Here is a 23,710-nt window from a genome sequence, read left to right as displayed (position 1 = left end):
GAATTACAAGGTGCAAACTGAGCAGGTTAGATTATTGTAATGCACTCCTTTTGGGAGCTCCGTAGTATCTAATTAATAGATTACTAGGGTATAAAAATTTGCCGCAAAACAGCCCTTCAATAAATCAAGAACTGACTCCTCAGATGCACTGAGAGCCCTACTCTGGCTACAGGTGTAAGAAAGAATTGCTTTTAAAGCGTTACGTATGGTATATAGGGCACTAAAGGGAACTGAACCAGTGGCACTACAAAAGAAATGTCACTACAGGCCTGGAGGGAACTTGCGTTCCGGTATGGCAAACTTGGTCTCCATACATAAATTCAAGAAAGAAAGGGCAGGTGGGAGGACTTTCCAGATTAAGGCTGCCCAGTTGTGGAACAGGCTACCAGTCCATCTTCGAGTTAGTGAAAACTTGAATTGAACCTAAAAACCTGCCTGTTAACAAAAAAGGGCAAGTATAAATCCAGATGGTCTCAGACTAATTAGCAGTAGCATGAACATACTGTGCAGATATGAATCTGGCAAAAAGGCTATACCGCAAGATCCTTGTAATGGTGAACGCCATGCTTTATAAGTGTTTGTTGTTGTCATTATTATTAAGAACAGATGCTGGGGACTTTCTGACCATACACAATGTCCGAGGGTTACATTCTTCCCTAGAAATTGACTTGGAGTGTCCAGTTGGACATCCAGCAGAGGAGTGGCACAATTTGCAGCTGGCTTAAAGATTCTGAAACTACTGCAGCAATGTGGAATTTAATAAAATATCTACTTATCCATGGGGCAGGTTGCTTCATAAATCTACTTGTCCTTTAAAAAAACCCACAAAAAAACACTCTTTCCTTTGGTGCCACATAGTGCAGCAACAAATTATGGCAGCAATCTCATTATATAAAATCTCTGATTGCAGCCTTTCTAATTATGCCAGGGCTCATACTATAGTGGGGTTTGAATTCTAGCAATTTCCTAATTTTGCTACCTTTACGCCGATCTACATGCTGGGACAGAAGTTAGCATTAAGCAATAGTTCAAGGGTTGGAATGCCCTTTTGCGTCTGTGTAAGCCTGCCAGATTGCATGTTTGAGGGGCTTTTGCCAGCTCTTCTCCAATCTGTTCCCATACTGAGAAAGGTTGGAAATTTACTCCTGACAATGGTAGAAGTAAAACTTCTTACAGGGTTGGGAAAAAAGTGTTTGGAGGGAAAGTGAACTTGTAAAAGCTCAACAGATTTTTGCATTAGCAAATCTACACCAACATATTTGGTCATGCTATAAAGCAGTTCACATTAATATTTTCTAGGAGTACGTTTCCTGGCCTACTTCATTGAATTCTTTTGAATTCATGAAAGCCGTAAATCTGCAGTATTGCAAGGACATATACCATGGGCGCAATTTTGTGACTTTCTCTCTCCCTGTCCCTCTCCCTCCCTTACGGTGGCAGTGTGTACTTTTTGAGACCCAAAAATATGATTGTTTTTTGACAATGTTTGTTATAATTTTGAAGTACTGGCAGCATTTTACAAAAAACCATAACAAAACAAGACATGCATTGACAAAACTAAAAGGCTACCAGCATCGGACCTATTGGCTTTGCCAGTGCTTGATTCTTTTAATATTTCTCATTATCTTGTTGAAACTGACTGCACTGATTTTTTTCATTATGAATAGTTTTGGGGAAATAGCATGCATCAACGCATTTTACTAAACGACTCTTCAAAGAAATGTTACCTGCAATTTCACAGTAGTTTAGCAAAATGTTTAGTGAACATTTTTTTTTAAAGCAAAGGATCATCAGTCTTATTTTGATGCTTCTGCAGATATTTGCACCTAACTTGAGAGTATTCTGGGAGCATTGTATGTAGCCTCTAATTGTTTTTTTAAATGTATTTTTTATTTTATTTATTAGTTTTATAAAAAAAAGGCAATAAGAACAAACTGAAATCAGTCACGATCATTACAGGTACATATTGCAGAATGGCACATGTAGACCCAAAATACAAAGCATACAGTTAGCACATTGTCAAACATGCATCTCAAATATACTAAGGAGATAGACCAGTGATAGCAGGTAAAAAAAAATGACAAACAATAGTTACTAGGTTCAGAGCAAGGTGTCAGAGGACGTCTTGATCAAATCAGGATTTTCACGTAAATACTCAGACAGTGGCTTCCAAATATCGGAGGGTTTAGAAGCGGCTGGCAGTTCTTCTGCGTACAGCATAAAGTTATCTCTGCAGTAAATAGCGTTTAATAACCAATCCTTAGGCGCTGGAGCAAGCTTGCTATCCCAGTGCATAGATACTCTGCGTTTCGCCAGCAGCAGCATTATGGCCACAAGCTTCTTTCTCATAGCCCTCAGCGGTACATCAAGGCCAAGTAAACACAGTCGAGGAGTACCCGATAGTGTACAGGACACCATCTTCCCTAGATGACTTGTGACTGTTATCCAGTATTGGTGCACCTTACCATAGCACCATGCAAGATGCACAAAGTCCGCCTGATCTGTCCCACAGCGCTTACACCTAGCATCATCCCTCAATTTATACTTACACAATTTGAATGGGGTGTGGTATATTTGATGAATATACTTATAATGAATGAGGCGAAGGTTCCCATTTGGAGTGAGTAGCGTGATCAGTGTACAACTAGCCGTCCATTCCTTCTCTGTGAGTGGCTCATCAAGTAGAGCGGACCATTTATCACAAGCTTTTACCGTATCTGCTCCAATCTCTGACTGTACCTGCTTGTACAATCTTGATATGATATGTGCATGAGTGGTCGATGTCAGCAACATTTGTAGTGATTGCAGAGTAGGGTGCTCATCCGGAAAAGAAGGGTACAACTCCCGGACAGCAGCTCTCAGTCTATGATATAGGAATCTAAACAGTAGCGTTTGGTTGCCTATGTATGATAGGTCTTCCGGGGCAATAAATGTGCTATTTGGGTATAGGTCACCCAGTGTGGATATGCCTACTTGTTCAAACAGAGCCATATTGTTCTTCTCCAGCGTGACCGATAATCTAGAATGATGTGTCAGTGGGAGTTTAGGGGCATATACGGGAGTCTTGTGTGCCAGGTGACTAATCTGCTCCCATGCTTGAGAAGTGGTGCGCACAGTGTTTATCTCCTGCGAGGTGAGGTGGGGCCTAGTGTGAGATAGTATACTGGTCAGTGGTATCGGGTGAGCGTCGCCATCTTCGACTGCAAGGTGCAGCAAATATAGCACTGGGCGATGCCAGTAATACGCGAAGTGCGCTTGAGCACATAAGTAGTAGAGATACACATCAGGCACCATATAGCCACCTGCACTGTGTGGGAGAGTTAGTGTTCGGATACTTATTCTAGCTTGCTTCCCTGCCCAAATTAACTTTATAAAGCCCGCCCGAATTCTGGCAAACACCGATGAGGGGGGAGGAATAGGTATATTTATGAACAGATACAATAACTTGGGCAGAATCACCATTTTCAGCAGGGAGATCCTAACAGCCAGTGAAAGAGGGAGCGATATCCACCTCTGTATTTGTGTTTCTATGCGGTCAATTGCCATCCCATAGTTCTGTCTGATTACTAATTCTGCATCTCTATGTACCCAAATCCCCAGATATTTAATTGGGTCATCTTGCCAGACGAGGGGGAAGTCCAGTTGCGGAGCCTTTGTGCTATCAGTCAAGGGAATTACAGCGGATTTATTCCAATTTATGTGTAAACCAGATTGCCTACTAAATTTCACATACTCACGGAGCAAAGGGGAAAGGTTATTCTCAGGGTCATGGAGGTATAAGACCATGTCATCAGCATAAAGCGATATACTAACAGGCCGTAGCTGGAATCTGAGTGCAGTATGGGCATAATTTTGGCGTATTTTATAGGCTAGGGGCTCCAATGCGATCGAGAAGAGGAGGGGGGAGAGTGGGCAGCCCTGCCGGGTGCCGCATTGGATAGGTACTGAATCTGATATGTACCCGTTGATTTTTATTCGTGCTGTAAGGTTTGTGTACAGGAGAGTGATCCATGTTATCAGACGGAGGGGGAGACCAATCCGTCGCAGAATTGTAAACATGTAGGGCCACTCCACTGAGTCAAAGGCCTTGGCAGCATCTAATAAGACCGCCACTGCCTGGAGGTCTGGCTTTAGTTGGTGTAGAAGAGCAAAGATCGTACATAAGTTATGTGTGGTGGACCTGTCGGGAATAAAACCCGATTGGTCAGGTAATATAATCGTGGACATAAGGGATTGTAATCTTGTGGCGATGATCTTATCTAATATTTTAACATCTGTGTTTATTAATGATAAGGGTCGGTACGACTCCGCCTTCGATGAGTTTTTATCTGGCTTCAGAATTGTTACTATGAGTGCCTCTCTTAATGTCTGAGGGAGGATGCCATTGTTATAGGCCTCGTCATACATTTCAAGGAGATGAGGGATTATCTCCTCTGAATAGGTCTTATAAAATTCTCCAGTGAACCCATCTGGTCCTGGTGCTTTCCCATTTGGTAATGCTTTAATGGCTGTTAGTGTTTCTTCCTCCGTTATTGGCTGCGCTAAGTATTCGCGGTGGGTGTCCGCTAGCCACACCAACGCTATATCCTCAACATATTGCAAAATTTCAGGCTCCGTAGCTGTGTGCTGTGTGGTGTAGAATTCACCATACGTTTGTTCAAATGTAGCCAGTATCCCGGGTGTGTCGTAGTGTATTTGTCCCTCATCATCCTCTATCTGTGTAATCGTGTGTTGCCTGTGTTCTGTGCGTATTTTCTGCGTTAATATGCGTCCCAGGCGGCCCCCCTCTCCCAGTCGGCGCACCCTGTGGCACCTAGATGTGTATCGCATTTAATCATCCACTAGGTTGTTGTATCCGGTAACCTCTTCCCGTAACGTCCCTAGTGTGGCTGCATTGTGGGTGGATTCATACTCCGCCTCCAGCAAGCGAATGTCATTCTCGCAAGTCTGCAACTGTGTTTCTATGTCTTTCAGTATCCCTGCTGACCACATTTTCTGGACCACTTATGGGACCACTATGCAGAGGTCGTTCTTGATGACACAGATGTGACTAAGCAAATCCTCATGTCAGTATTGGACATGGTGTACTTAGTGGCAAGGTTCGCCATGCCCGAATACGTTTCACAGAATTTTCTGTGGATGACCTGGCCAACTTGATGGGTATGCTATCTAACGGCTCTCACCTGTTTGACGAGAAGACTAATTTAGCTCTTGAGAGATTCAAGTAGGGACAGGCTACAGCTCAATCCTGTAGTTGACCTTCCCAGCTAGTCTGTTTCATAGGAAATTCTGCAAGTTTTCAGTTACTCTAGGGAAATGCCCTTTCATCAGTTTGAGATATCTCAACCAGTACAGCTGCTTAACCAGCTTCTATATAGCTCGGAGCTCAATAACTCACTCCGGTGAAGTACTACCTTCTTCGTCATCTTCCTGCTCTTCTATTCCACCTGCAAAATCATTCTAGGTCACTCCCAGTGGTGAGAAGGAGGATGTCTTGCCATCTGTCGAATTGGTGTTCCATCAAGACTGTGAACTGGGTCCTGTAGATAGTGGAGCAGAGCTGTTTTACTTTTCAGGAGTTTTCCACCCCTACTCCTGTTGCCCCTTTGGCAACTTTGTTGGATGATGCTCTTGTTGATTCTGCTGGACTGAGGGACTGTGGACCTGGTTCTGGAGCATGAGATCAAGCGTGGGTGCTTCACCCATTTCCTTCTGGTCCCCAGGGATGATGGTGGGCTGCGTTCCATTTTAAACCTTTGGGCCTTGAGGATGCTGTCACTTGCACAGGTTCAGTTGGCTCTGATGGGATATTGGATGATGTCCTTCAGCTTGCAGGATGTGTATTTTCACTTACCGATCCTGCTGTCACACAGGGAATACCTGGTGTATGTGGTATGCTCCCCACACTATCAATCTGCAGTACTCTCATATTCCCATATGAGTTGACATCAGCACCTTGGGTCTTCACCATGGTGACGGTGGTAGTTGTGGCACATGTTCACAAGTTGGTGATATACATATACTCATATTTCAAAAGACTGGCTGCTGAAGGCTGACTCGCCACTATTAGTGTCAGCCCACATGAGTTCCAAGCATTAGTGCTCTACAGCTTGGGTGTTTTTCCCTAACCTTCCCAGGCCTCACCTGGAATCCTCCCATGGTTATCCTCCTTTTCATCACAAAGGAACTCAACATCTCTTGGGTCTTTTTCATCTTTCTAGGTTATTCAGGATATGATTCTAATGTTTTGACAGTAATATTTTTCCAGCCTTGACAGTCGCTTTTTCGGCACCCAGGCTTACTTGATACTCTTGGGCACATGCGTCTTTTAGTGGTGTCTTCGTTTTTAGTGGGCTTAAGATTGGGACTGAGTTTCCAAGACTATCCATATTTCCCTGGGGGTAGCAAAATTACTGTGGTGATCAGTGATCTGTAACCTCATGTGTCTGAGACCCTTATGTGGTGGTGACTGATACCTCCTTTCCGGATGTGGTGTACCTCCGGAGACGAAACTCAAAGGACTTTGGTCTCCAGCGGAGCAGTTGTCATGTCAGCCTGCTTGAACGGAGTGTGCTTTGCCTGGAGTTTGCACTCCATTTTGCTATTCCTGCATTCCACCGACCGTACGTAGATGATCTTGACCACGCTGCATACTCAGGGCTGCTTTATTTTTTCCTATGACCAATCTCATTTCAGATGCAGGTCTTCCATCCCAACCTTCAGGGTCTCCACCTTCATGCCTGGAGATTAAGCAAGGTAACCAGAGTTCTTTCAATTTACCTTTGTAGGTGGTGGATGTTATCTTATCTGTGCCTCTCCCATTTAACTAATCTCTTTACTTTGAGCATTGATCAGGTTTGTATCTTTGTGTGGTATGGAGGAAGTTGATCTTAGCTCAGTAACACCTTAAGGAGTCACAGTTATGGGTAATTATAGGGTCTTTTTCAGCCTGATCACCCTTTTATTGCTTACCTGACCAGCCAATTGTCATGAAGTTTCTTAAAGAGTTGACCTACATGTTGCCTTCTTCACCATTCATAATGTTATCCGTGGGACCTAAACTTGGCACTCACTTCCCTTTATGGGTTATCCATTCGTGCATATGCATAGCTGCCCCTTTGGACTGTTGACTATAAAAGCAGTTCTCATAATTGCTATCACCTCTGCATGTTAGCGAGTTACAGTCTGTTTGTCCTGACAACCAGCTTATTTGAGAATAAACATGTAAAAGGACAATGTCTTTGTTCCTTCTGCAGCACATCAATCCATTTCACATGGAGCAGTTGACCACTCTACATTCATTATCAACACCATCCCATCCCACTGAGGAATAGGAGAAGCTCCATCTCTCAGTTTTTATGTGGACAGGGCGCAGGAATATTGGATTGGTAATTAGTTCATCAGCTGCTTCGGATATGCTAGAATCAAAATAGGGCTCTTTTCAGATTGATTGTGTTGTGCATTCATATCTGTTATGCTCTTGTTAAAAAGGAGGCTCCTGGGGGCATCACGAGGCATTCCACCATGGCAAAGTCCAATTCGTTTGGAGCTGTCCACTAGTGATCTGGTCCTGAACATATGTTGGTTGCTACATGGGCTTCGGTTCATACCTTCACCAGGCATTGCTTCCTCGACTCCGTAATCTGCTGGAGTTCCATTGTGCCAGATCCGTTCTGCAAGACATTTTCTTTTGACTGGTCCTCAAATCCATGATGAGGGGTACATTGTTGGGTAACAGTCCAAAAGGTGCTGAATCTGCTGGTTGAACTGCCAGAAGCACTGCAGGTATACAGAGTATCCACAATCTGGGCCTGCACTTCATATAGCACTTATGTACTACCATTTTTCCTAATCCCTATCTACCCTTTCTTGCCATGCATTGCCACTTACTATGCCTTCCTCCCACACCATTTCCTCATGGCTCCCTTTATTTGTTATTTCTATGAGTGGCATGCTTGTGGAGCATACTGCTTTTGAATGTTTGAGTGGCATGCTTGTGGAGCATACTGCTTTTGAATGTTGCGCTGTTTTAAATTTTAATGTTAAATTAAGTTTATTGTGTGCTATCTGGCAATAATGACACATACAGTGGCGGCTGGCGTGTAAGGAGGGTAGTTGGGTGGAGGGAAAAAAATTAAGTTATTAACAATTAAAATAAAAATACACTTACCTTCTAGCCTGGTGCAACGTCCTCCTCGCTCGGGTCCAGCCATGCAAGCAGGCTCCAAAGTGGCAGGACCAGGAAGCTGTGACCAATCCTGGTGCTACGTTCGTGCAGCATGAAAGCAGCGCCAGGATTGGAGGGACCGGCCTCTCTCGCCGCGCCCGAGGGCACTGGAGAGCAATGCTGTCTCTAACTTGGCTGTCTTAAGACAGGTTTAAACTGTCATGTCTGGCTGGCCATCGCAAGACCGCCAGCCAAAAAGACATGCAGTTTAAACCCAAGTGCCCTGCCTATCATTGCTTTCTGCTGCTGCCTGAGTGGCAGCAGCAGAAACCATAGAGTCCCGCCCCCTCCAAACTGACGCTCGGCCCAGAAACAAGTTTTGAAAAATAAAATGGTAATAAATTAAGTATATTGCCATTTTATTTTTCCGTACTGGGGGCGAGGGGGGCAGTTTGGTTAGTGGGGTGACGCTCCTCCGCCTTAACGCAGGAGCCGTTCTTGGACACACAATGATTCATATGCTGTTCTGTGCTATGAAATGTTTACTTCTTCTGGTAGTAGGCCAGGCACAATATTGGAAGCTGGGATTAGTTAACTTGTGTTCTCCTGTCTTCAAGGTTTATAGTGTTATGCTTAATCTTCTGTCCTCTCTGGTGGACTGAAAGCAGTTTGATGGTGAGTTGATATGGGTTATAGATACTGTGCGTTGAACAAAACTGCTTCATGGCTCATTCTCTTTGTTATGCGAGAAGCTGCATTTCCTGAATGATAGTCTATGGTAAAAATGAACACCTTTTAACCACATGCGCGCTGCTCTGATTCTGCTGCTGTGCTTGCTTTTTAAAAAACCCATTATTCATGACGAGCTGGGCTCGTCATCAGTGTTTGAGGAGGCTACACCATGACGAGCCCAGCTCGTCATCAGCCTCGAAGGGGTTAATGGTGCAGAAAATGTTCGAATTGTGTGCTACGGGCAAAAACTGTGCAATAATGAGAGGCATTTTATGTAAGGGAATGGACTGTCTCGCTGATCTACAACTGACAGCCTAAATGATCCTCATTCTGACAGAAAACTGAAAGGTGGCATGCTATGCACATGTGATCTTAAAAACTAAAAGCATGCAAGGACTGTAGTCTGCCTTGCTGTGTTTTTCGTATCTGTACAAGACTATTAGTTATAGATTTCTTACCTTAGAATTACCCCAGGCGTCAGACTGGATCTGGAGATTTTTTCTTCATCAGTATCCCTGCGCGTCGGAAGGTGACGTCGGTCCAATCCGCGTTCGTCGTTGGCGTTGTGATCGCTGGAATGACGTCACAGTATCTACTTGAAAGCCGCCCCTGCGTGCTGACGTCAGTTCTTTCTTTTTCTGCACCAGCCAACGCAGATTCGGAGAGAGCGGTACCACTTTTTGACTAAAGTTTTGTCAACTTTTGTTGACGTATTTTCGAGTTGTTCGACACCTGGTAAAATGAAAGGATATCCCATCGACGTACCGGCTTCATACCTTGTGACTCCTGTCACAAATTGAAGTCTGTCACAAACCCACACCTTGTGTGCCTCTGGTGCCTGGAGCCCAACCACAACCTGAAGTCCTGCTACAACTGTCGGGCCATGAACCCGCAGTCTTTGCGGGAGCGGTCCTGAAAGCTTCTGAAGGCCCGGCAGTCAGCTCTGCGCCGCTCGAGGTCCCAGTTGAGAGGGAGCTTGCGGTACCGGCCGTGAAGTCACCATCATCATTCATCTTCAAAGTCTTCGTCTTCGGGTAGGTCGAAGCACAAGAAGAGGCGAAGAAGCACCGTCCTTCTCCTGCTCCCCTTTTGACGGCCGACGCGTGACGCGGAAGGTAGTCCGCCCGCGGAGCCTGCTGGGATGGCTCCGAGCTTCCCTCCCTTCCTGACAGCCAGGGCACCCCCAGCCCAGCTTAGAACTTTTTACAAAGCCCTCCACTCCATCTTTGGGCAGCCAGACTCCGCCGACGTGCCTTTGGGCCCCGTGGACTCGGCTGGGGGCTCTAGGCCTTCAATGCCTGCAGCTCCGGCTGGGATGCAGCAGGGCTCCCAGGGAGGGAGGGGTCTGTGGACCCTCTGGCAGACCAGCTGCAAGAGCCCGACTGGAGAGAGGAGTTGGGTGATTCCAGTAGTCTGGATGCTTCCCCACACCTTGGTATGCTTTCTCCACCTCAACACACAAAGGGTACCTAGAGGTCAAAAACAAATATGTAATTCAACTATGGACACCAAACCGAACACCATACAGATAACAAAGTGGGAACAGACAGTGCGGACTAAGTGTGATAGTGACCGAGTTAAGACTCAAGGGCATAGGGAAAAATTCCCATCAGAAGCCACACTGTACCACCCTCTTTCACATCATTTGGGTACTCCTTGCCCAGGAGACATAACAAAACGGCTGGTCAGATGTTACCATGACCGTTTGTGGATATGAAAAAATGTGTTAGTGGAGGGAGGTTTAATTGAAATTATCAATGTTGATCTGGCAACTGAAAAAAGCAGTGTAAAGTGAATAGAAAGTGAATGCTGAAAAACATTAAAATTGGATGGGCTGGGTAGATGTCAAAGGTTTATTATTATCTCCCGGTCCTCCAAATCTAAAAGACAAGTGCAAACACAGATTTGACATAATATCCGTGATCAGTAGTGGTCAACATGTTTCTGCATATCTAAGAAATAGTTTCATGCATTCGTCAGGACCCGTTGTAAATGAACTACTGCTTTTTGTGAAAAGTAAAAGATATCACCTGCAATGTCAAGGTAGTATATTCAACCACATACTGTTACCGCACCGTACCAGAGATACGACATCCACAGGAACGACATATAGAACAAACGACAAAAAGACAACAATATGTCACAATCACAAGGTGTGTCATATTGGTATAGTACAACCTTTCATTTCTCAATGTGTCCGAATCACATGATCTGGGGATTAAATTAATTCCAAACCACTCACCCATTAGTTGTGATTGTTGCGCTTCACCCCACCTGGCTGCAGCTCAGGTAAAAGGAGCACCGCTCTAGATCAGAAAAGTTAAAATGTAAGGACGACAATCGTGGCTTTATTTTTATCAATTGTATAGCGCCGGGAATTCTGTTGGTATATACAATCCCCATGCGCTATTTCTTAACCGAAAACGTGTTGTAAAAAGTACGGTTTATAATTCTCACGTTTTTTCTACATTATCTAATGACTAGGTTTTTGAATTTGATCATGAAGGTTATTGGCCAGCATTGAGTGTGGAAACTATAGCAGCTCAATAATCTGTCTGCCCATAAGAATGCAATGTATTCGAGACCACTTGATAATGAGACCGAGCTTGATTCAATGTTCATGTGGCTGCGTGGGTTATGAATTGCAATATCGCTCCAAATCGAGAATCCACGGTGGCAGTCACCAATCTGTTCTTCTTCTATGTGTAGGCGCCTGTATGCTCTCTGTATGCCCACAAGAGTTATCAAAATGCAATCACTTGCTAGAGATCCATGTAGACACTCGTGTGCAGTGTCGTCAAGCCGGCATCTCAGCGTCTAAATGCATTAAACAGATCATACCGGCACATGCGCCTCCAAAGGCGTTTAGACAACTCCGCTTCTGTGGCATCACTCACCTCTCAGTCGGTGTCTCCCGGCAGTCATCCAAACTGTCTGGGGGGGTGCCGGACGGAGAGGGTGCGCCATATTAAAAGGCTCAATGTGTCTCGTTTCCCGTAGCGTCGATCACGTGATTTACGTGCATGACGGGATATGTAGTTCTCGGTATCCCGTGTTTGTAGTTCATTTAAAACAAAGTCGGGGAACCATTCAAATATTCAAAGTAGGCATAAATTGACATCCACACGGACATATGTTATTATTGGTAAATGTTATTAATTTATTTAACATCCTGTGGTTATGTCACTGCGATCACTTCGCTCTTATGTGTTACAAACAGCCCCGGTCTACAGGCGCCATATTTGTAGTTTTTTCGGTAGGAAGAATTCTATGCCACCACCGGATTCAAGACAACATGGTATCGAGACCGGGCTTAATTTAATGTTCATGTGGCTGTGTGGGTTGAAAATTGTAAAATCGCAACAAAACGCGCATCCACGATGGTAATCACCAATCTATTATACATCTGTGATAAGGCCCCCTGTATGCTCCCTATGTGCCCACAAGAGTTATCAAAAGACGCAATCCTTTGCTCAAGATCCCGTGACGTCGGTCACGTGATTTACTTGCATGATGGGATTTGTAGTTCTTGTTATCCCGTGTCACACAAAGTGGGTGTAGCGGCCCAAGAGATATGCGGTGTTCACCGACTACAGTCCTAAGCTTGCTGAAGAAAACATCTTCTTCCCAAGATGATCTAGCTTTTCGGATTCCCTATCTGGGGGGAGCAGTAGAGACCAGGCCTTTGGAGGTTGAGGCTTGGACCACCAAGTTTTCAAGGGTAGGGTGTTTGGAGAGGAAAATGGTGTCGCCCCTGGATGGGCAGTGGTGTCGGGCAATTATCCTATCCACAGGAGCCCCTGTGCTGAGCATACAGAGAGCATACAGGGGCCTACACATAAAAGAATAACAGATTGGTGACTGCCACCGTGGATGCGCGATATTGCAATTCATAACCCACGTAGCCACATGAACATTGAATCAAGCTCGGTCAAATTATCAAGTGGTCTTGAATACATTGCATTCTTATGGGCAGACCGATTATTGAGCTGCTATAGTTCCCACACTTAATGCTGGCCAATAACCTACATGATCAAATTCAAAAACCTAGTCATTAGATAATGTAGAAAAAACGTGAGAATTATAAACCGTACTTTTTACAACACGGATTCGGTTAAGACATAGCGCATGGGGATTGTATATACCAACAGAATTCCCGGCGCTATACAATTGATAAAAATAAAGCCATGATTGTCGTCCTTACATTTTAACTTATCTGATCTAGAGCGGTGCTCCTTTTACCTGAGCTGCAGCCAGGTGGGGTGAAGCGCAACAACCACAACTAATTGGTGAGTGGTTTGGAATGAATTTAATACCCAGATCATGTGATTCGGACACATTGAGAAATGAGAGGTTGTACTATACCAATATGACACACCTTGTGATTGTGACATAATGTTGTCTTTTTGTCGTTTGTTCTATATGTCGTTCCTGTGGATGTCGTATCTCTGGTACGGTGCGGTAACAGTATGTGGGTGAATATACTACCTGGACATTGCAGGTGATATCTTTTACTTTTCACAAAAAGCAGTAGTTAACTTACAACGGGTCCTGAAGAATGCACGAAACTATTTCTTAGATATGCAGAAACATGTTGACCACTACTGATCACGGATATTATGTCAAATCTGTGTTTGCACTTGTCTTTTAGATTTGGAGGACCGGGAGATAATAATAAACCTTTGACATCTACCCAGCCCATCCAATTTTAATGTTTTTCAGCATTCACTTTCTATTCACTTTACACTGCTTTTTTCAGTTGCCAGATCAACATTGATAATTTCAATTAAACCTCCCTCCACTAACACATTTTTTCATATCCACAAACGGTCATGGTACCATCTGACCGGCCGTTTTGTTATGTCTCCTGGGCAAGGAGTACCCAAATGATGTGAAAAAGGGCGGTACTGATGGGAATTTTTCCCTATGCCCTTGAGTCTTAATTCGGTCACTATCACACTTAGTCCGCACTCTCTGTTCCCACTTTGTTATCTGTATGGTGTTAGGGTTGGTGTCCATAGTTGAATGACATATTTGTTTTTGACCTCTAGGTATCCTTTGTGTGTTGAGATATATGGTTTTGGGGCATTTACCTAGTGTGAGTCATTAAACTCACCCTTGGACCCTCCGATTAATTTGTTTGGTTCATGCTTTCTCCACCTACAGTGGCCACGGAGGAGGGAGCCTCCTACTCTGTGGTGTTGCGTAGGGCGGCTGAGGCATCAGGCCTTGAACTTCCTATGGTGGCAGTCAGGACTAATCTCCTGACTGAGGTGCTTCAGCCGTCATCGGCCGCCTCTGAGCCGCTACTGCTGTTCAATTAGGCCCTCAACGACATCCTTCTGGCACTTGGTCAAAGCCCAGCACAGGGGCTCCTGTGGATAGGATGATTGCCCGACACCACTGCCCATCCACGGGCGACACAATTTTCCTCTCCAAACACCCTACCCTTGAAAACTTGGTGGTCCAAGCCTCAACCTCCAAAGGCCTGGTCTCTACTGCTCCCCCCAGATAGGGAATCCAAGAAGCTAGATCATCTTGGGAAGAAGATGGTTTCTTCAGCCAGCTTAGGACTGTAGTCGGTGAACACCGCATATCTCTTGGGCCGCTACACCCACTTTGTGTGGGAGACGGTTGCGCAAGTGCTACCACAGTATCCAGAGGAGGCCCGGACTGTATTCATCTGTGCGGTTGCAGAGGGTAGAGGCGTAGTGAAGTTCGCCATTCAATGTTGTCTGGATTCTGCTGACTCGCTAGGTAGAACGATTTCTACGTCCGTAGCCTTGAGACTCTACGCCTGGCTGAGGTCCACTGGCTTTTCAGTGGATTTCCAATCGACCTCTTTGGAAATGCCCTTTGATGGCCATCGCCTGTTTGGTGACAAGGCAGGCAATGCGCTTGAGCGCTTCAAGGACTCTCGGACTACGGCCAGATCCTTGGGCCTCGCTGCCACCTCTTGCCCCGTTCAGTCCGCCTTTTGCCCCTTTTGTGTCTAAGGAAGGGGGGCTCCACAACGTTCCACCCAGGGCCACAGGCCGGCTCAAGCTACTCAACCTCTGCGCGGTTGGGGACGTGGGACCCAGTGCCGTGGGTCTGGGGGCGAGCGGGCTGGCCAGTCTACCAGTGCACCCTCTGCATCGTCCTCCAAGCCTTCGTAGTCTGAACTTTCAGGGCCACCAGTTGCAAGTGGGTTGCAGGATTCATCATAATCTCCCTCACTGGCACATCATCACGTCGGACAGGTGGGTTTTGCAGGTAGTCCGAAGGGGCTACTCGCTCCTCTTCGTGACTACCCCTCCCTCCATGCCACCAACACTCCATCGCATGTTGGATGATCACTTGGCCCTTCTCCTTCAGGAAGGTTACGGCTCTCTTGGCCAAGGAAGTCAATAAGCGTGTTCTCTGTGCCAGAAGTAGGTTGTGGTTGTTATTCCCACTACTTCCTGATGCCCAAGAAGGACAAAGGCTTGCGTCCTATCTTGGATCTCAGGGATGTCAACCGCTTCCTCCGGAAGGAGAAGTTCCAAATGTTGACATTGGCTCGGGTCTTTTCTGCCCTCGACCCTGGAAACTGGAAGGTAGGTTGGACTTGCAGGATGCTTATTTTCACATTCCCCGTCCTGCCGGCACTCAAGCGTTACCTACAGTTCATGGTAGGCCACAAGCATTTTCAGTTTAGCGTGCTCCCCTTTGGCCTTACCAGCAACCCTCCGGTGTTCACAAAAGTGATGGCGGTGGTCGCAGCTCATCTGCACAGATCAGGGTGTCCAGTCTTCCCCTATCTCGACCGCCGGCTGATGCCTAGAAAGGTCGGGCTGTGCAAAAACAAACCATCTCTCGATGGGTCGTTCTTTGCATTAATATGTTATTCCTTGGCGTAAAAGGAGCATCCAGTGGGGTTGCGTGCCCATTCAACCTGGGCGAGGCAGCCACTACTGCTTTGGGACGAGGAGTCCCCCTCAGTGACATCTTTCAGGCAGCCACGTAGGCATCACTGCACATGTTCACTGTGCATTATTGCCTGGATAGTCATGTCCGGAGAGACAGATTCTTTGGCCATTCAGTTCTCTAGGACTTTCTGGTGTGAACTTAGTTTGCAGACCCACCTCCGGGTTGGTATTGCTGGGGTATCTATTCTAAGGTAAGGAATCTAAAACTAATAGTCTCTTTCAGATGAACAAGTTACTTACCTTCGGTAAAAATATATCTGTAAGAGACCTATATTAGTTATAGATTCCTTACTGCCCCACCCATCCTCCCCGTTCTGCAAACTGACTTCTAGAGTAAAGACTTCCTTTCAGAGCCCTAGTTTTGTGCACCAGTGGTCAGTGTCTTGCATGGATCTGTGCTTCTGTGGTGGAATGTCGTGTAAAGAACGGACGCCAGCTCACAGGGGCAGGGTCTAAGTAAATACTGCGACTTTATTCCGGCGAGCACGCTGAACGCGGAGTCTAGCGACTCCACCTACCAACGTGTAGGGGTACTGCTGAAAAAAAATTCTATGGATCAAGTCTGACGCCTGGGGGTAATTCTAAGGTAAGGAATCTATAACTAATATATGTCTCTTACAGATCTATTGTTACTGATTTTTTTAGTACAGTAGGTCACAACGAGGGGTTAGATTCAAAAGGTGGCCCTGCAACCTTGCCAAACTTTCTACTGTCTATGCCTGCCTTTCAATATAAGGCCTCTGTTTCAGAGATAACCTGCCTTGCACCATCATGTTTGGTGATCTCTTTGAAGAGGAGGATGACTTTTCATTCCTGTCAAATGACAGAGGCACAAAAGGAAAAAGAACTCGTTCCCGGCCCTCCGAGCTCATGGAACCCCGTGGACCAACCAAGCTCAGTGGCATCAGAAATCAAGGCGGGACCTGTTACCTCAACTCCCTGCTGCAGACCCTACTTTTCACTCCCGAGTTCAGAGGTGAGTTGTGCTTCATTCTGTGACCGTTTCATTTTTATGCATGATGTGCCAGAAACTAAGGGTTTTCCATCCGGGAGTCAGTAAGGTTGTCTTGTAGTTTCATCACCACAGATTGCTGCTTTGTTAGTTTAACTTTCTTTTTGTAACTTGGTCCAAACATTTTGGGGTTTCGCGTGCATTATAAAGGCTTCATGTTGAGTTCAGCCTCTTAAGATGTTTATTCTTATTCAACGTGAACAAATTGGTGGGCAACAGGAATGGGAGCAGTGTAGGATAGTGGAATTCACTTGTTTAATATCTTACCCTTTCCCACCAGTCCGCTAAATCGGCACTATTAGAAAAAAATATTTTTACTTATATAATACATATGGAAGTCCAACCACGTGTTCAGCAGTCACACATTTACCCTGCTTGGGGCACCTTAGCTTGATAAGATTGAGATTCTTTGAGTTCGATGAGACTGTTTCGAGGATAGTGGTGCACCAAATAAGTTAATGCACAACAACATAATTGTTATGTAGAGTACAAATATGAGTAGTCCCCATTCACTAAACAGTATACAGCTTCAGAGCCCTAAACTAGCCGAACCGTGTGCGACTTATGCCTCTTTTTTTACCTGAATGAGCTATCTTTCAAGCTGGTGGCTGTAGAAATGGCTGCAGGTAAAAGCTTGAATTTCAAAGTCGTGGCCCGTAAGGTGAGTGTCCCTTGGTAAATATTTACATTTTGGTGCAACAAATGTGATTTTTAGGGTGAAAGAAAACATTGATAAAGGTTGCATGAAGGGGTTTTACATTGAACCGTATTAGCTTGGGAAGGTTAAGTGTTTCCCCCAATTAAACTTGCCATAACTGCCAAGTTATTTGTTGGACTGAGTAGAATCGTCCCTTTTAAAGCTCACGCATGCCACTGGTTTCCTTTTCTAGCTACATAACCTGTTTTCTACTCTAATGAATGAACTTTGGTCCTCCCGCTATTCTTGATTTTTTCACTCCCCTCTTCTCTTCCTATTAGATTAATAAAATCCCTTCCAGTACCCTGAGTCCATATAGCCTGTCAGACTACTATGGTTTTGTGTTACCTTTCACTGTCTTGCAGAACTAACCAGAAGGGGGCAGAGTGGAATGGAGATTTATGTGGGGGTCTGGGTTGGGATGAGAATTCCTCATGCTTCTTATTATAAAAATTGGGTGCAGAGGACGTAACACGAAACAGGACCCAAACTAAACCCTGAAATTGTACCAAGTGACCGACACACTGTTATAAGATTACGAATCTCACGTAGGACCGTCCTTTTCCCGTGTAGCCTTAGGGACTGTCCTTTGAATAGAAGCTGCGCAGTGGGTTAGCGGTTCGCTGCCTTGCCTATCTGAAACGACCACATTGTGAATACATTGTTATCCCTTGCAGACATCCAGAAGTTCTATGTAGAATGACACATGCATGTCTTTTAGGTGCTCTGAAATGGAGATTTCTGGTTAGAAATGATGACCTATAAGAGAAAACAAAAGTAATATATACATCATGTAACTGGATGTTTTTCCTCAAATAATACCTCAACTTTATCATATCCCTGACTTTTTTCTTAAGGTCAATTAAGGGCCTTCTTTATGGTACCATGGTGCTGTGCAACATGGATAAGTGGTTTTCTTACCTGAAGACTGCACACTGCAGAAAGATAGAACCTTCTCAGAGGCTGACAGAATTATTCATTGAATCCCTATCATTATTGTGCCTAAACTGTTATGACATCTTCAGATTTTCCCATAGCCTAGTTCACATTTGCTCCAGCCAGTGATTACCTTTCACTCGAGACTGCCATCCAGAAATTGTTCAGAGTTAATCATCTTTGGCATATTTTCTCCTGTTACTACAGAGGCTCTGTTTTCACTTGGCCCTGAAGATCTGGGATCATTAGAGAAGAAGGACGATCCTCATGCAAAGGTGCGTTTATTTTCAAACATGTCTTTCACTGTCTTGAGTGTTAAAGGTTTAAAGTGAGACGATCATACAAAATCAGTCTGTCATTAGGTATGATTTTCTGGAAGGGTCGAATATTAGCATGTGTGGACTTTTCTTGCTTCCCGGAAGCAATGTAAAAATACCTTACTGGGAAATCTTCTCTTTGGGTACTTTTGTTTACCACTAGTGTCCCCTATCCACATTACTAATGTACTCTTACTTGATAGCAAAGTTACTCTTTCTGTTTTAGGTCTGGGTTGACAGTGCATCTGCCTCATTCAGCTATTGGCTTAAGGCTTTGTCAGTCACATTTTAGATCAGCCCAGAGGTGTATTTCTCTGACGTACATACTGGTGGCTGTTTTTAGTGTCACCCTGCCTTCTATGGATTGTTGTGGGGTTATTTTACATCTAAAACATCACATTTCTGCCATTCATTTCTTTCTCATACATGCATTGCATACAGAAATAGCGTTTTGTTTTAATTAATTGATTGGAAGCCTCACCCTAACATGGACTTCTAATTGCCTTCTGTTTATCACAACAGGAGGCCTCATTGGCGACACAGTCTTAACCCCCAAACCCATTTAGGGGAGCAAGATATGCACATTAGTGTATGGTTACCTGAACAAAATTCATTGCAACAAGACAGAACAAGGACTATAATGAATGACCCCTAGCTATCCGGAGCCTTTATAGTCATACATTTGTTTCTATGTGAATCAAAGGTCAGATAGCAAGGTAGCCTTTTTTATCTTTTATATTTATTTAAGGCTTCTTTACGATCCAATCCTCATTTCAAATAGTGATAAATGCAGGATTATAATGAAAGTTTAATTATATTCCTATGTATATTGCTCTGTGAACAACATAGAAGCAACCATACAACTATATCAGAAAAGACTATAATGAAGATGTCATAACAGATCTGTTTGTGTGTATTTCAAGGAAGGGAACTTTTTAAACACATTTTTACAGATTTTCTATAAGCAGTGTAAAATTCACATTGATAGTATGTGACTTGGCAAAACCCTCTCATGCCAGCATTCAGAAGTACAATCAATACACAATCAGAGGTATCATGCGACGAGAGGCGGGGTGGCCTCCTATGAAGAGAGTGACAAATAGTAAAGTAGCATCAAATCCATTGTAGTTGTACTGTCAAAGGGATGCAGGTAACGGGGCTTCTGTGACAGAGACAGAAAATCAGTATAGTCTATCTCCGTTCAAAAAGAAACCATGACACTAATCAACCTGCTAGAGACGGTGTGTCTATGTTTAGCAACTTGTTTGAGGTTATTCGGGCTAAGGCGAAGACTCTGCCACATCCCTTCCAAACCAGCGGTGGGTCGAGATATGTGCAATGGACGTAGGAGGGACATCCCATGCTTCTGCAGACTCCGGTCCCTGATGGGTGTCTTGCTTCCTACTGCAATGTAACCCCTTTGCATTATGCAAGCTTAATCAATTCCATTCATTACATCAGGAATCCAGGCCCACATGGGGATTTCCAACATATGGCCAGTTGGTGACGTGCCAAAACTAGAGCTTAGTCTGTGAATCTTGATGTGACTGCCTTTTTCCGGGGCTTCGGGAAGAGGCCCAAAAGGCAGAAAGCTGTAGTTTTTAGGATGTGTCGACCATCAGCTTGGGACATAAAATCTGTTATAGCATCCCAATGAGGGAAGGATAATCCGATACTATGTGAAAGAAGTCCACCCCACTGTACCACACAACTGGCAGGATGCATGTGCTGCAGGAAACATGATGTTGATCCTCTTGGGGGTAATGTAGACCTGATGTAGGAAATAATACCTATAAGGTTCAATCTGGTGCGCCGGACGTGCTCCTCCTTCAGGAGACTCATCTGTTGTGTAAATGTATTGGCATTTATATAGCGCACTACTTACCCGTAGGGTCCCAAGGCGCTTCGACCGCTGCGAAACCCTTCCTGGCTTCCCTGAGAGATGGTCCCTTAATGGGTATCTCCAGGGTGAGACCAGGCATCCCCGGCGGTCTGGTGGGGCCGTTAGTGAAGATGAGGCAAGCTAATGCCCAGAGTTGCCGAGTGTGATCGCTGATCAGAGTGGGCACCGAGGCGAGAGAATTATCGAGTCCGCTGACCCTGGTCCAGAAACCTGCCGCGCCGGGAATCGAACCCTGGTCCCGGGCCGTCCTCTGCTCTCGGGTCTGCCGCCTCTAACCAGTGAGCCACACTACTTCACTGTTGGGCACCCACTGCTCCTTTCTCGCATGATACAGGTTTGATAGGGTGTGGCACTCCGGTTTTGTGCGAGGTTCTGGCGGGGTGGCCATACTAACCCGAAGAGGTCTCCTCTTCACCCCTATCCATGTGACGACTGACACACAAAGCTGTTACGTGGCCTTGTCCGGTAGGCTTGAAGGTCATGTCCTGAACCTATTATCAACATACATAGTGAAATTCATGCCCCAGTTCTGGAGGCCTAGTATATGTGCTCAGAGCGTGTAAGGAATAGGCTTTAGTTTACTCCAGTTCATTTGTTGCCATGATATCTCACTGAAGTGGGAAAACACCCTCTACGTCCGATCATTCTAGTGAGATATATCAACATACCATCCGCATACAATAAGATCTAGAACAGAATTCCAACAAGGCACAGACTGTGGAAGGAGTTACCCTGTCTAAAAATTAATGCCAGGGGTTTCACCTCTATGACAAACAATACAGAGGAGGACGGATTACCCTGTCTATTGCCATATTTAATTGTGTAGGAACTCTAAATAAATCTGCTAGTTTTAACCTGTGCAGTAAGATCCGTGTACAGTAGTTTTGCTCAGTGAAGGAGTCCTCTACTCAGCCACAGCTGGTCATCACTGTGTATAAAAAGTCCCAATTTAAGGAGTCGAAGGCCTTTTCTGAGTCAGCCGTGAGAGCCGAGGCCGTGGGTTATTCCCGGATGTGAGAGTTCAAGATGTGGACCAGCTGTCTAATGTTGCGGACCATGCTGCGGAATGGCATACACCCAGATTAATCCAGTTGCACAGTAGGGAACCTTCATTATAGTCATGCATGTGTTTTTATTTGAAACATAGCCCGGGTCTTTCTGCCCATTTAATGAAGCAACAATTATTTTCTTTTTAAATTATCTTGGATGCTTTGTCAAAAGTCAAAAAGTTTATTTTGTTACGGTACTCAATTGAGGACCACAAAAAATAAAATAAAGTATATACATTATACATTCACAATTAGTACATTTTCAGTGAAATTTTCAAAAATTTAAAAATTTTATAGCAAACATATTCGTTTGGGGGGTTTTTACAAATTAATAAAAAGTCTTTTGAGTTTATGATCCTACATGATCGGTAAATGGGTGTAAGACATAATGACCTTGCCTTCACAATTTCTGTATTAGGACATATAAAAAGAAGATGTTCCAAGTTCTGGTTGCCCCCCTGACAAAAGGTACATGAAGCTGTCTTTTCTGATCTCCAAGTAGAAGTAAAAGTTAATACAGGAAGGATTCCTAGACGCAGCATCATGATTGCGCGTCTTGCACCATGAATAAGGGTATAGTCTAGGTAGGGTAAGTATTGCTTATATTCATGGGAGTTTACGTAGGTATTATACAAAGATAAACTAACACAATGTGAATAATCAATGTCATAACTCAATTTAGGGGTGAATTTTTTTAAAAATAATTTGAGTTGGGCTGGAGACCACGTAGACAGAATATCTACACTAATTTTAGCTAGCTGAAAAGCCTCTTGCATATTTTTTAAAAAAGTGAGGTTGGTGGAACCGATGTTAAATGTCTCGATTTTTAGTAAATTTCGAAGAGTGCCTTCCTTAGAATGGAGTAGATTATAGGCCCACCTTATGATACTAGCTACGGCCGTAGCATAGGCACTCGTAATGTTGCATTCCAGTCTCAACACCTGTACTGGGGTAGATGTTGAGAGCTTTAATAAGTTTTTTAGTATTTTACCTTCAATTAAGTTCATATATGTCCATTGATGGATAGGAATGTACTCCGTAGCATATGAGACAACCGGTGGGATCTTCGCTCGATAAACCTGAATCAGTGCCGAAAAGTGCCTATGTCCAGTGGCAGAATATAGGCGAGACAATGCCCCAGCGTGTAGGTCACTTTTCCTTTTTAAATGATCTATTTGGCTATTGTTCCTCAGATTTTGGGAAAAAATTCTGCCCAAGTAAGTGTACTCTTTTACCTGCTCTACTTTCTCCCCTCCCAACTTCCATTCATATCGCACCTTTTTCTTCTGTTTAGAGAAAGCAACCACTTTGGTCTTACTGATATTTGGAATTAGGAAGTTTTTCTTAGAATACTGATGTAAAATGTCTAGAAGATTTTGAAGACCAAATGGAGTTTGATCAAACAGGACAATGTCGTCCGCATACAGCAGGGAATGAATATACTCGTTGGCTATCTTTTGGCGGTGTACAAAAAACATTGTTGTAAATTATTTGGTAAATCACTTAGGTACAAAGAAAATAAAATAGGAGCCAAGAGGCACCCTTGCTTTAATCCATTTGAAGTGAAAATTACCCTTGATAGACCTTTATCACTCCCCATTTGGATACGGCACCAAGTGTCACTGTGAAGATTTACTATTAAGAGCAATAGTTGTTCTGGTATGCCCATTTTTCTCAGTTTTAGCCACAAGGTCGGTCTGTCTACTCGGTCGAAGGCCGTCGAGTAGTCTATGAACGCTGCATAGACGGTTTGTTTTTTCCCTGATACATATTTGTCCAGAATTGTTTGGAGGATGGCTACATTGTCAGTCACTGCATGGTTTGGACGAAATCCAGACTGGAACTTGGGGATTAAACCCAGGGAAAATGCCCAAGTTTTTAGCCGTTCCAATATTTCCGCAGCGAAGATCTTGCCAGCGGCATCCATGAGGGCAATTTGCCTATAGT

The 23,710-nt window shown here is 44.4% G+C and overlaps 1 protein-coding gene across 7 annotated transcripts in view; it reads left to right on the top strand.

Annotated features, from left to right (window-relative positions):
- Window positions 1-23,710, top strand: part of USP40 (ubiquitin specific peptidase 40) — a 703,484-nt gene that overhangs the window by 68,094 nt on the left and 611,680 nt on the right. For 4 of the 7 annotated variants that reach the window (XM_086956270.1, XM_086956267.1, XM_086956272.1 and 1 more), the window contains exons 3-4: window positions 16,599-16,825; window positions 18,702-18,769. In XM_086956270.1, coding sequence (XP_086812396.1) covers window positions 16,621-16,825; window positions 18,702-18,769 — 273 coding nt within the window. In that variant the 5' untranslated portion in view covers window positions 16,599-16,620. Of the gene's footprint in view, window positions 1-6,696; window positions 6,757-16,598; window positions 16,826-18,701; window positions 18,770-23,710 lie in introns of all 7 variants that reach the window. The other 3 variants (XM_086956273.1, XM_086956274.1, XM_086956269.1) reach the window with 2 other exon arrangements.

The sequence above is a fragment of the Lissotriton vulgaris genome, chromosome 2_1 (assembly GCF_964263255.1).
Source record: "Lissotriton vulgaris chromosome 2_1, aLisVul1.2, whole genome shotgun sequence".
Lineage (NCBI taxonomy): Eukaryota > Metazoa > Chordata > Amphibia > Caudata > Salamandridae > Lissotriton > Lissotriton vulgaris.
The sequence above is the reverse complement of the archived record's forward strand: the minus strand, read 5'-3'. Positions and strand labels throughout refer to the sequence as shown.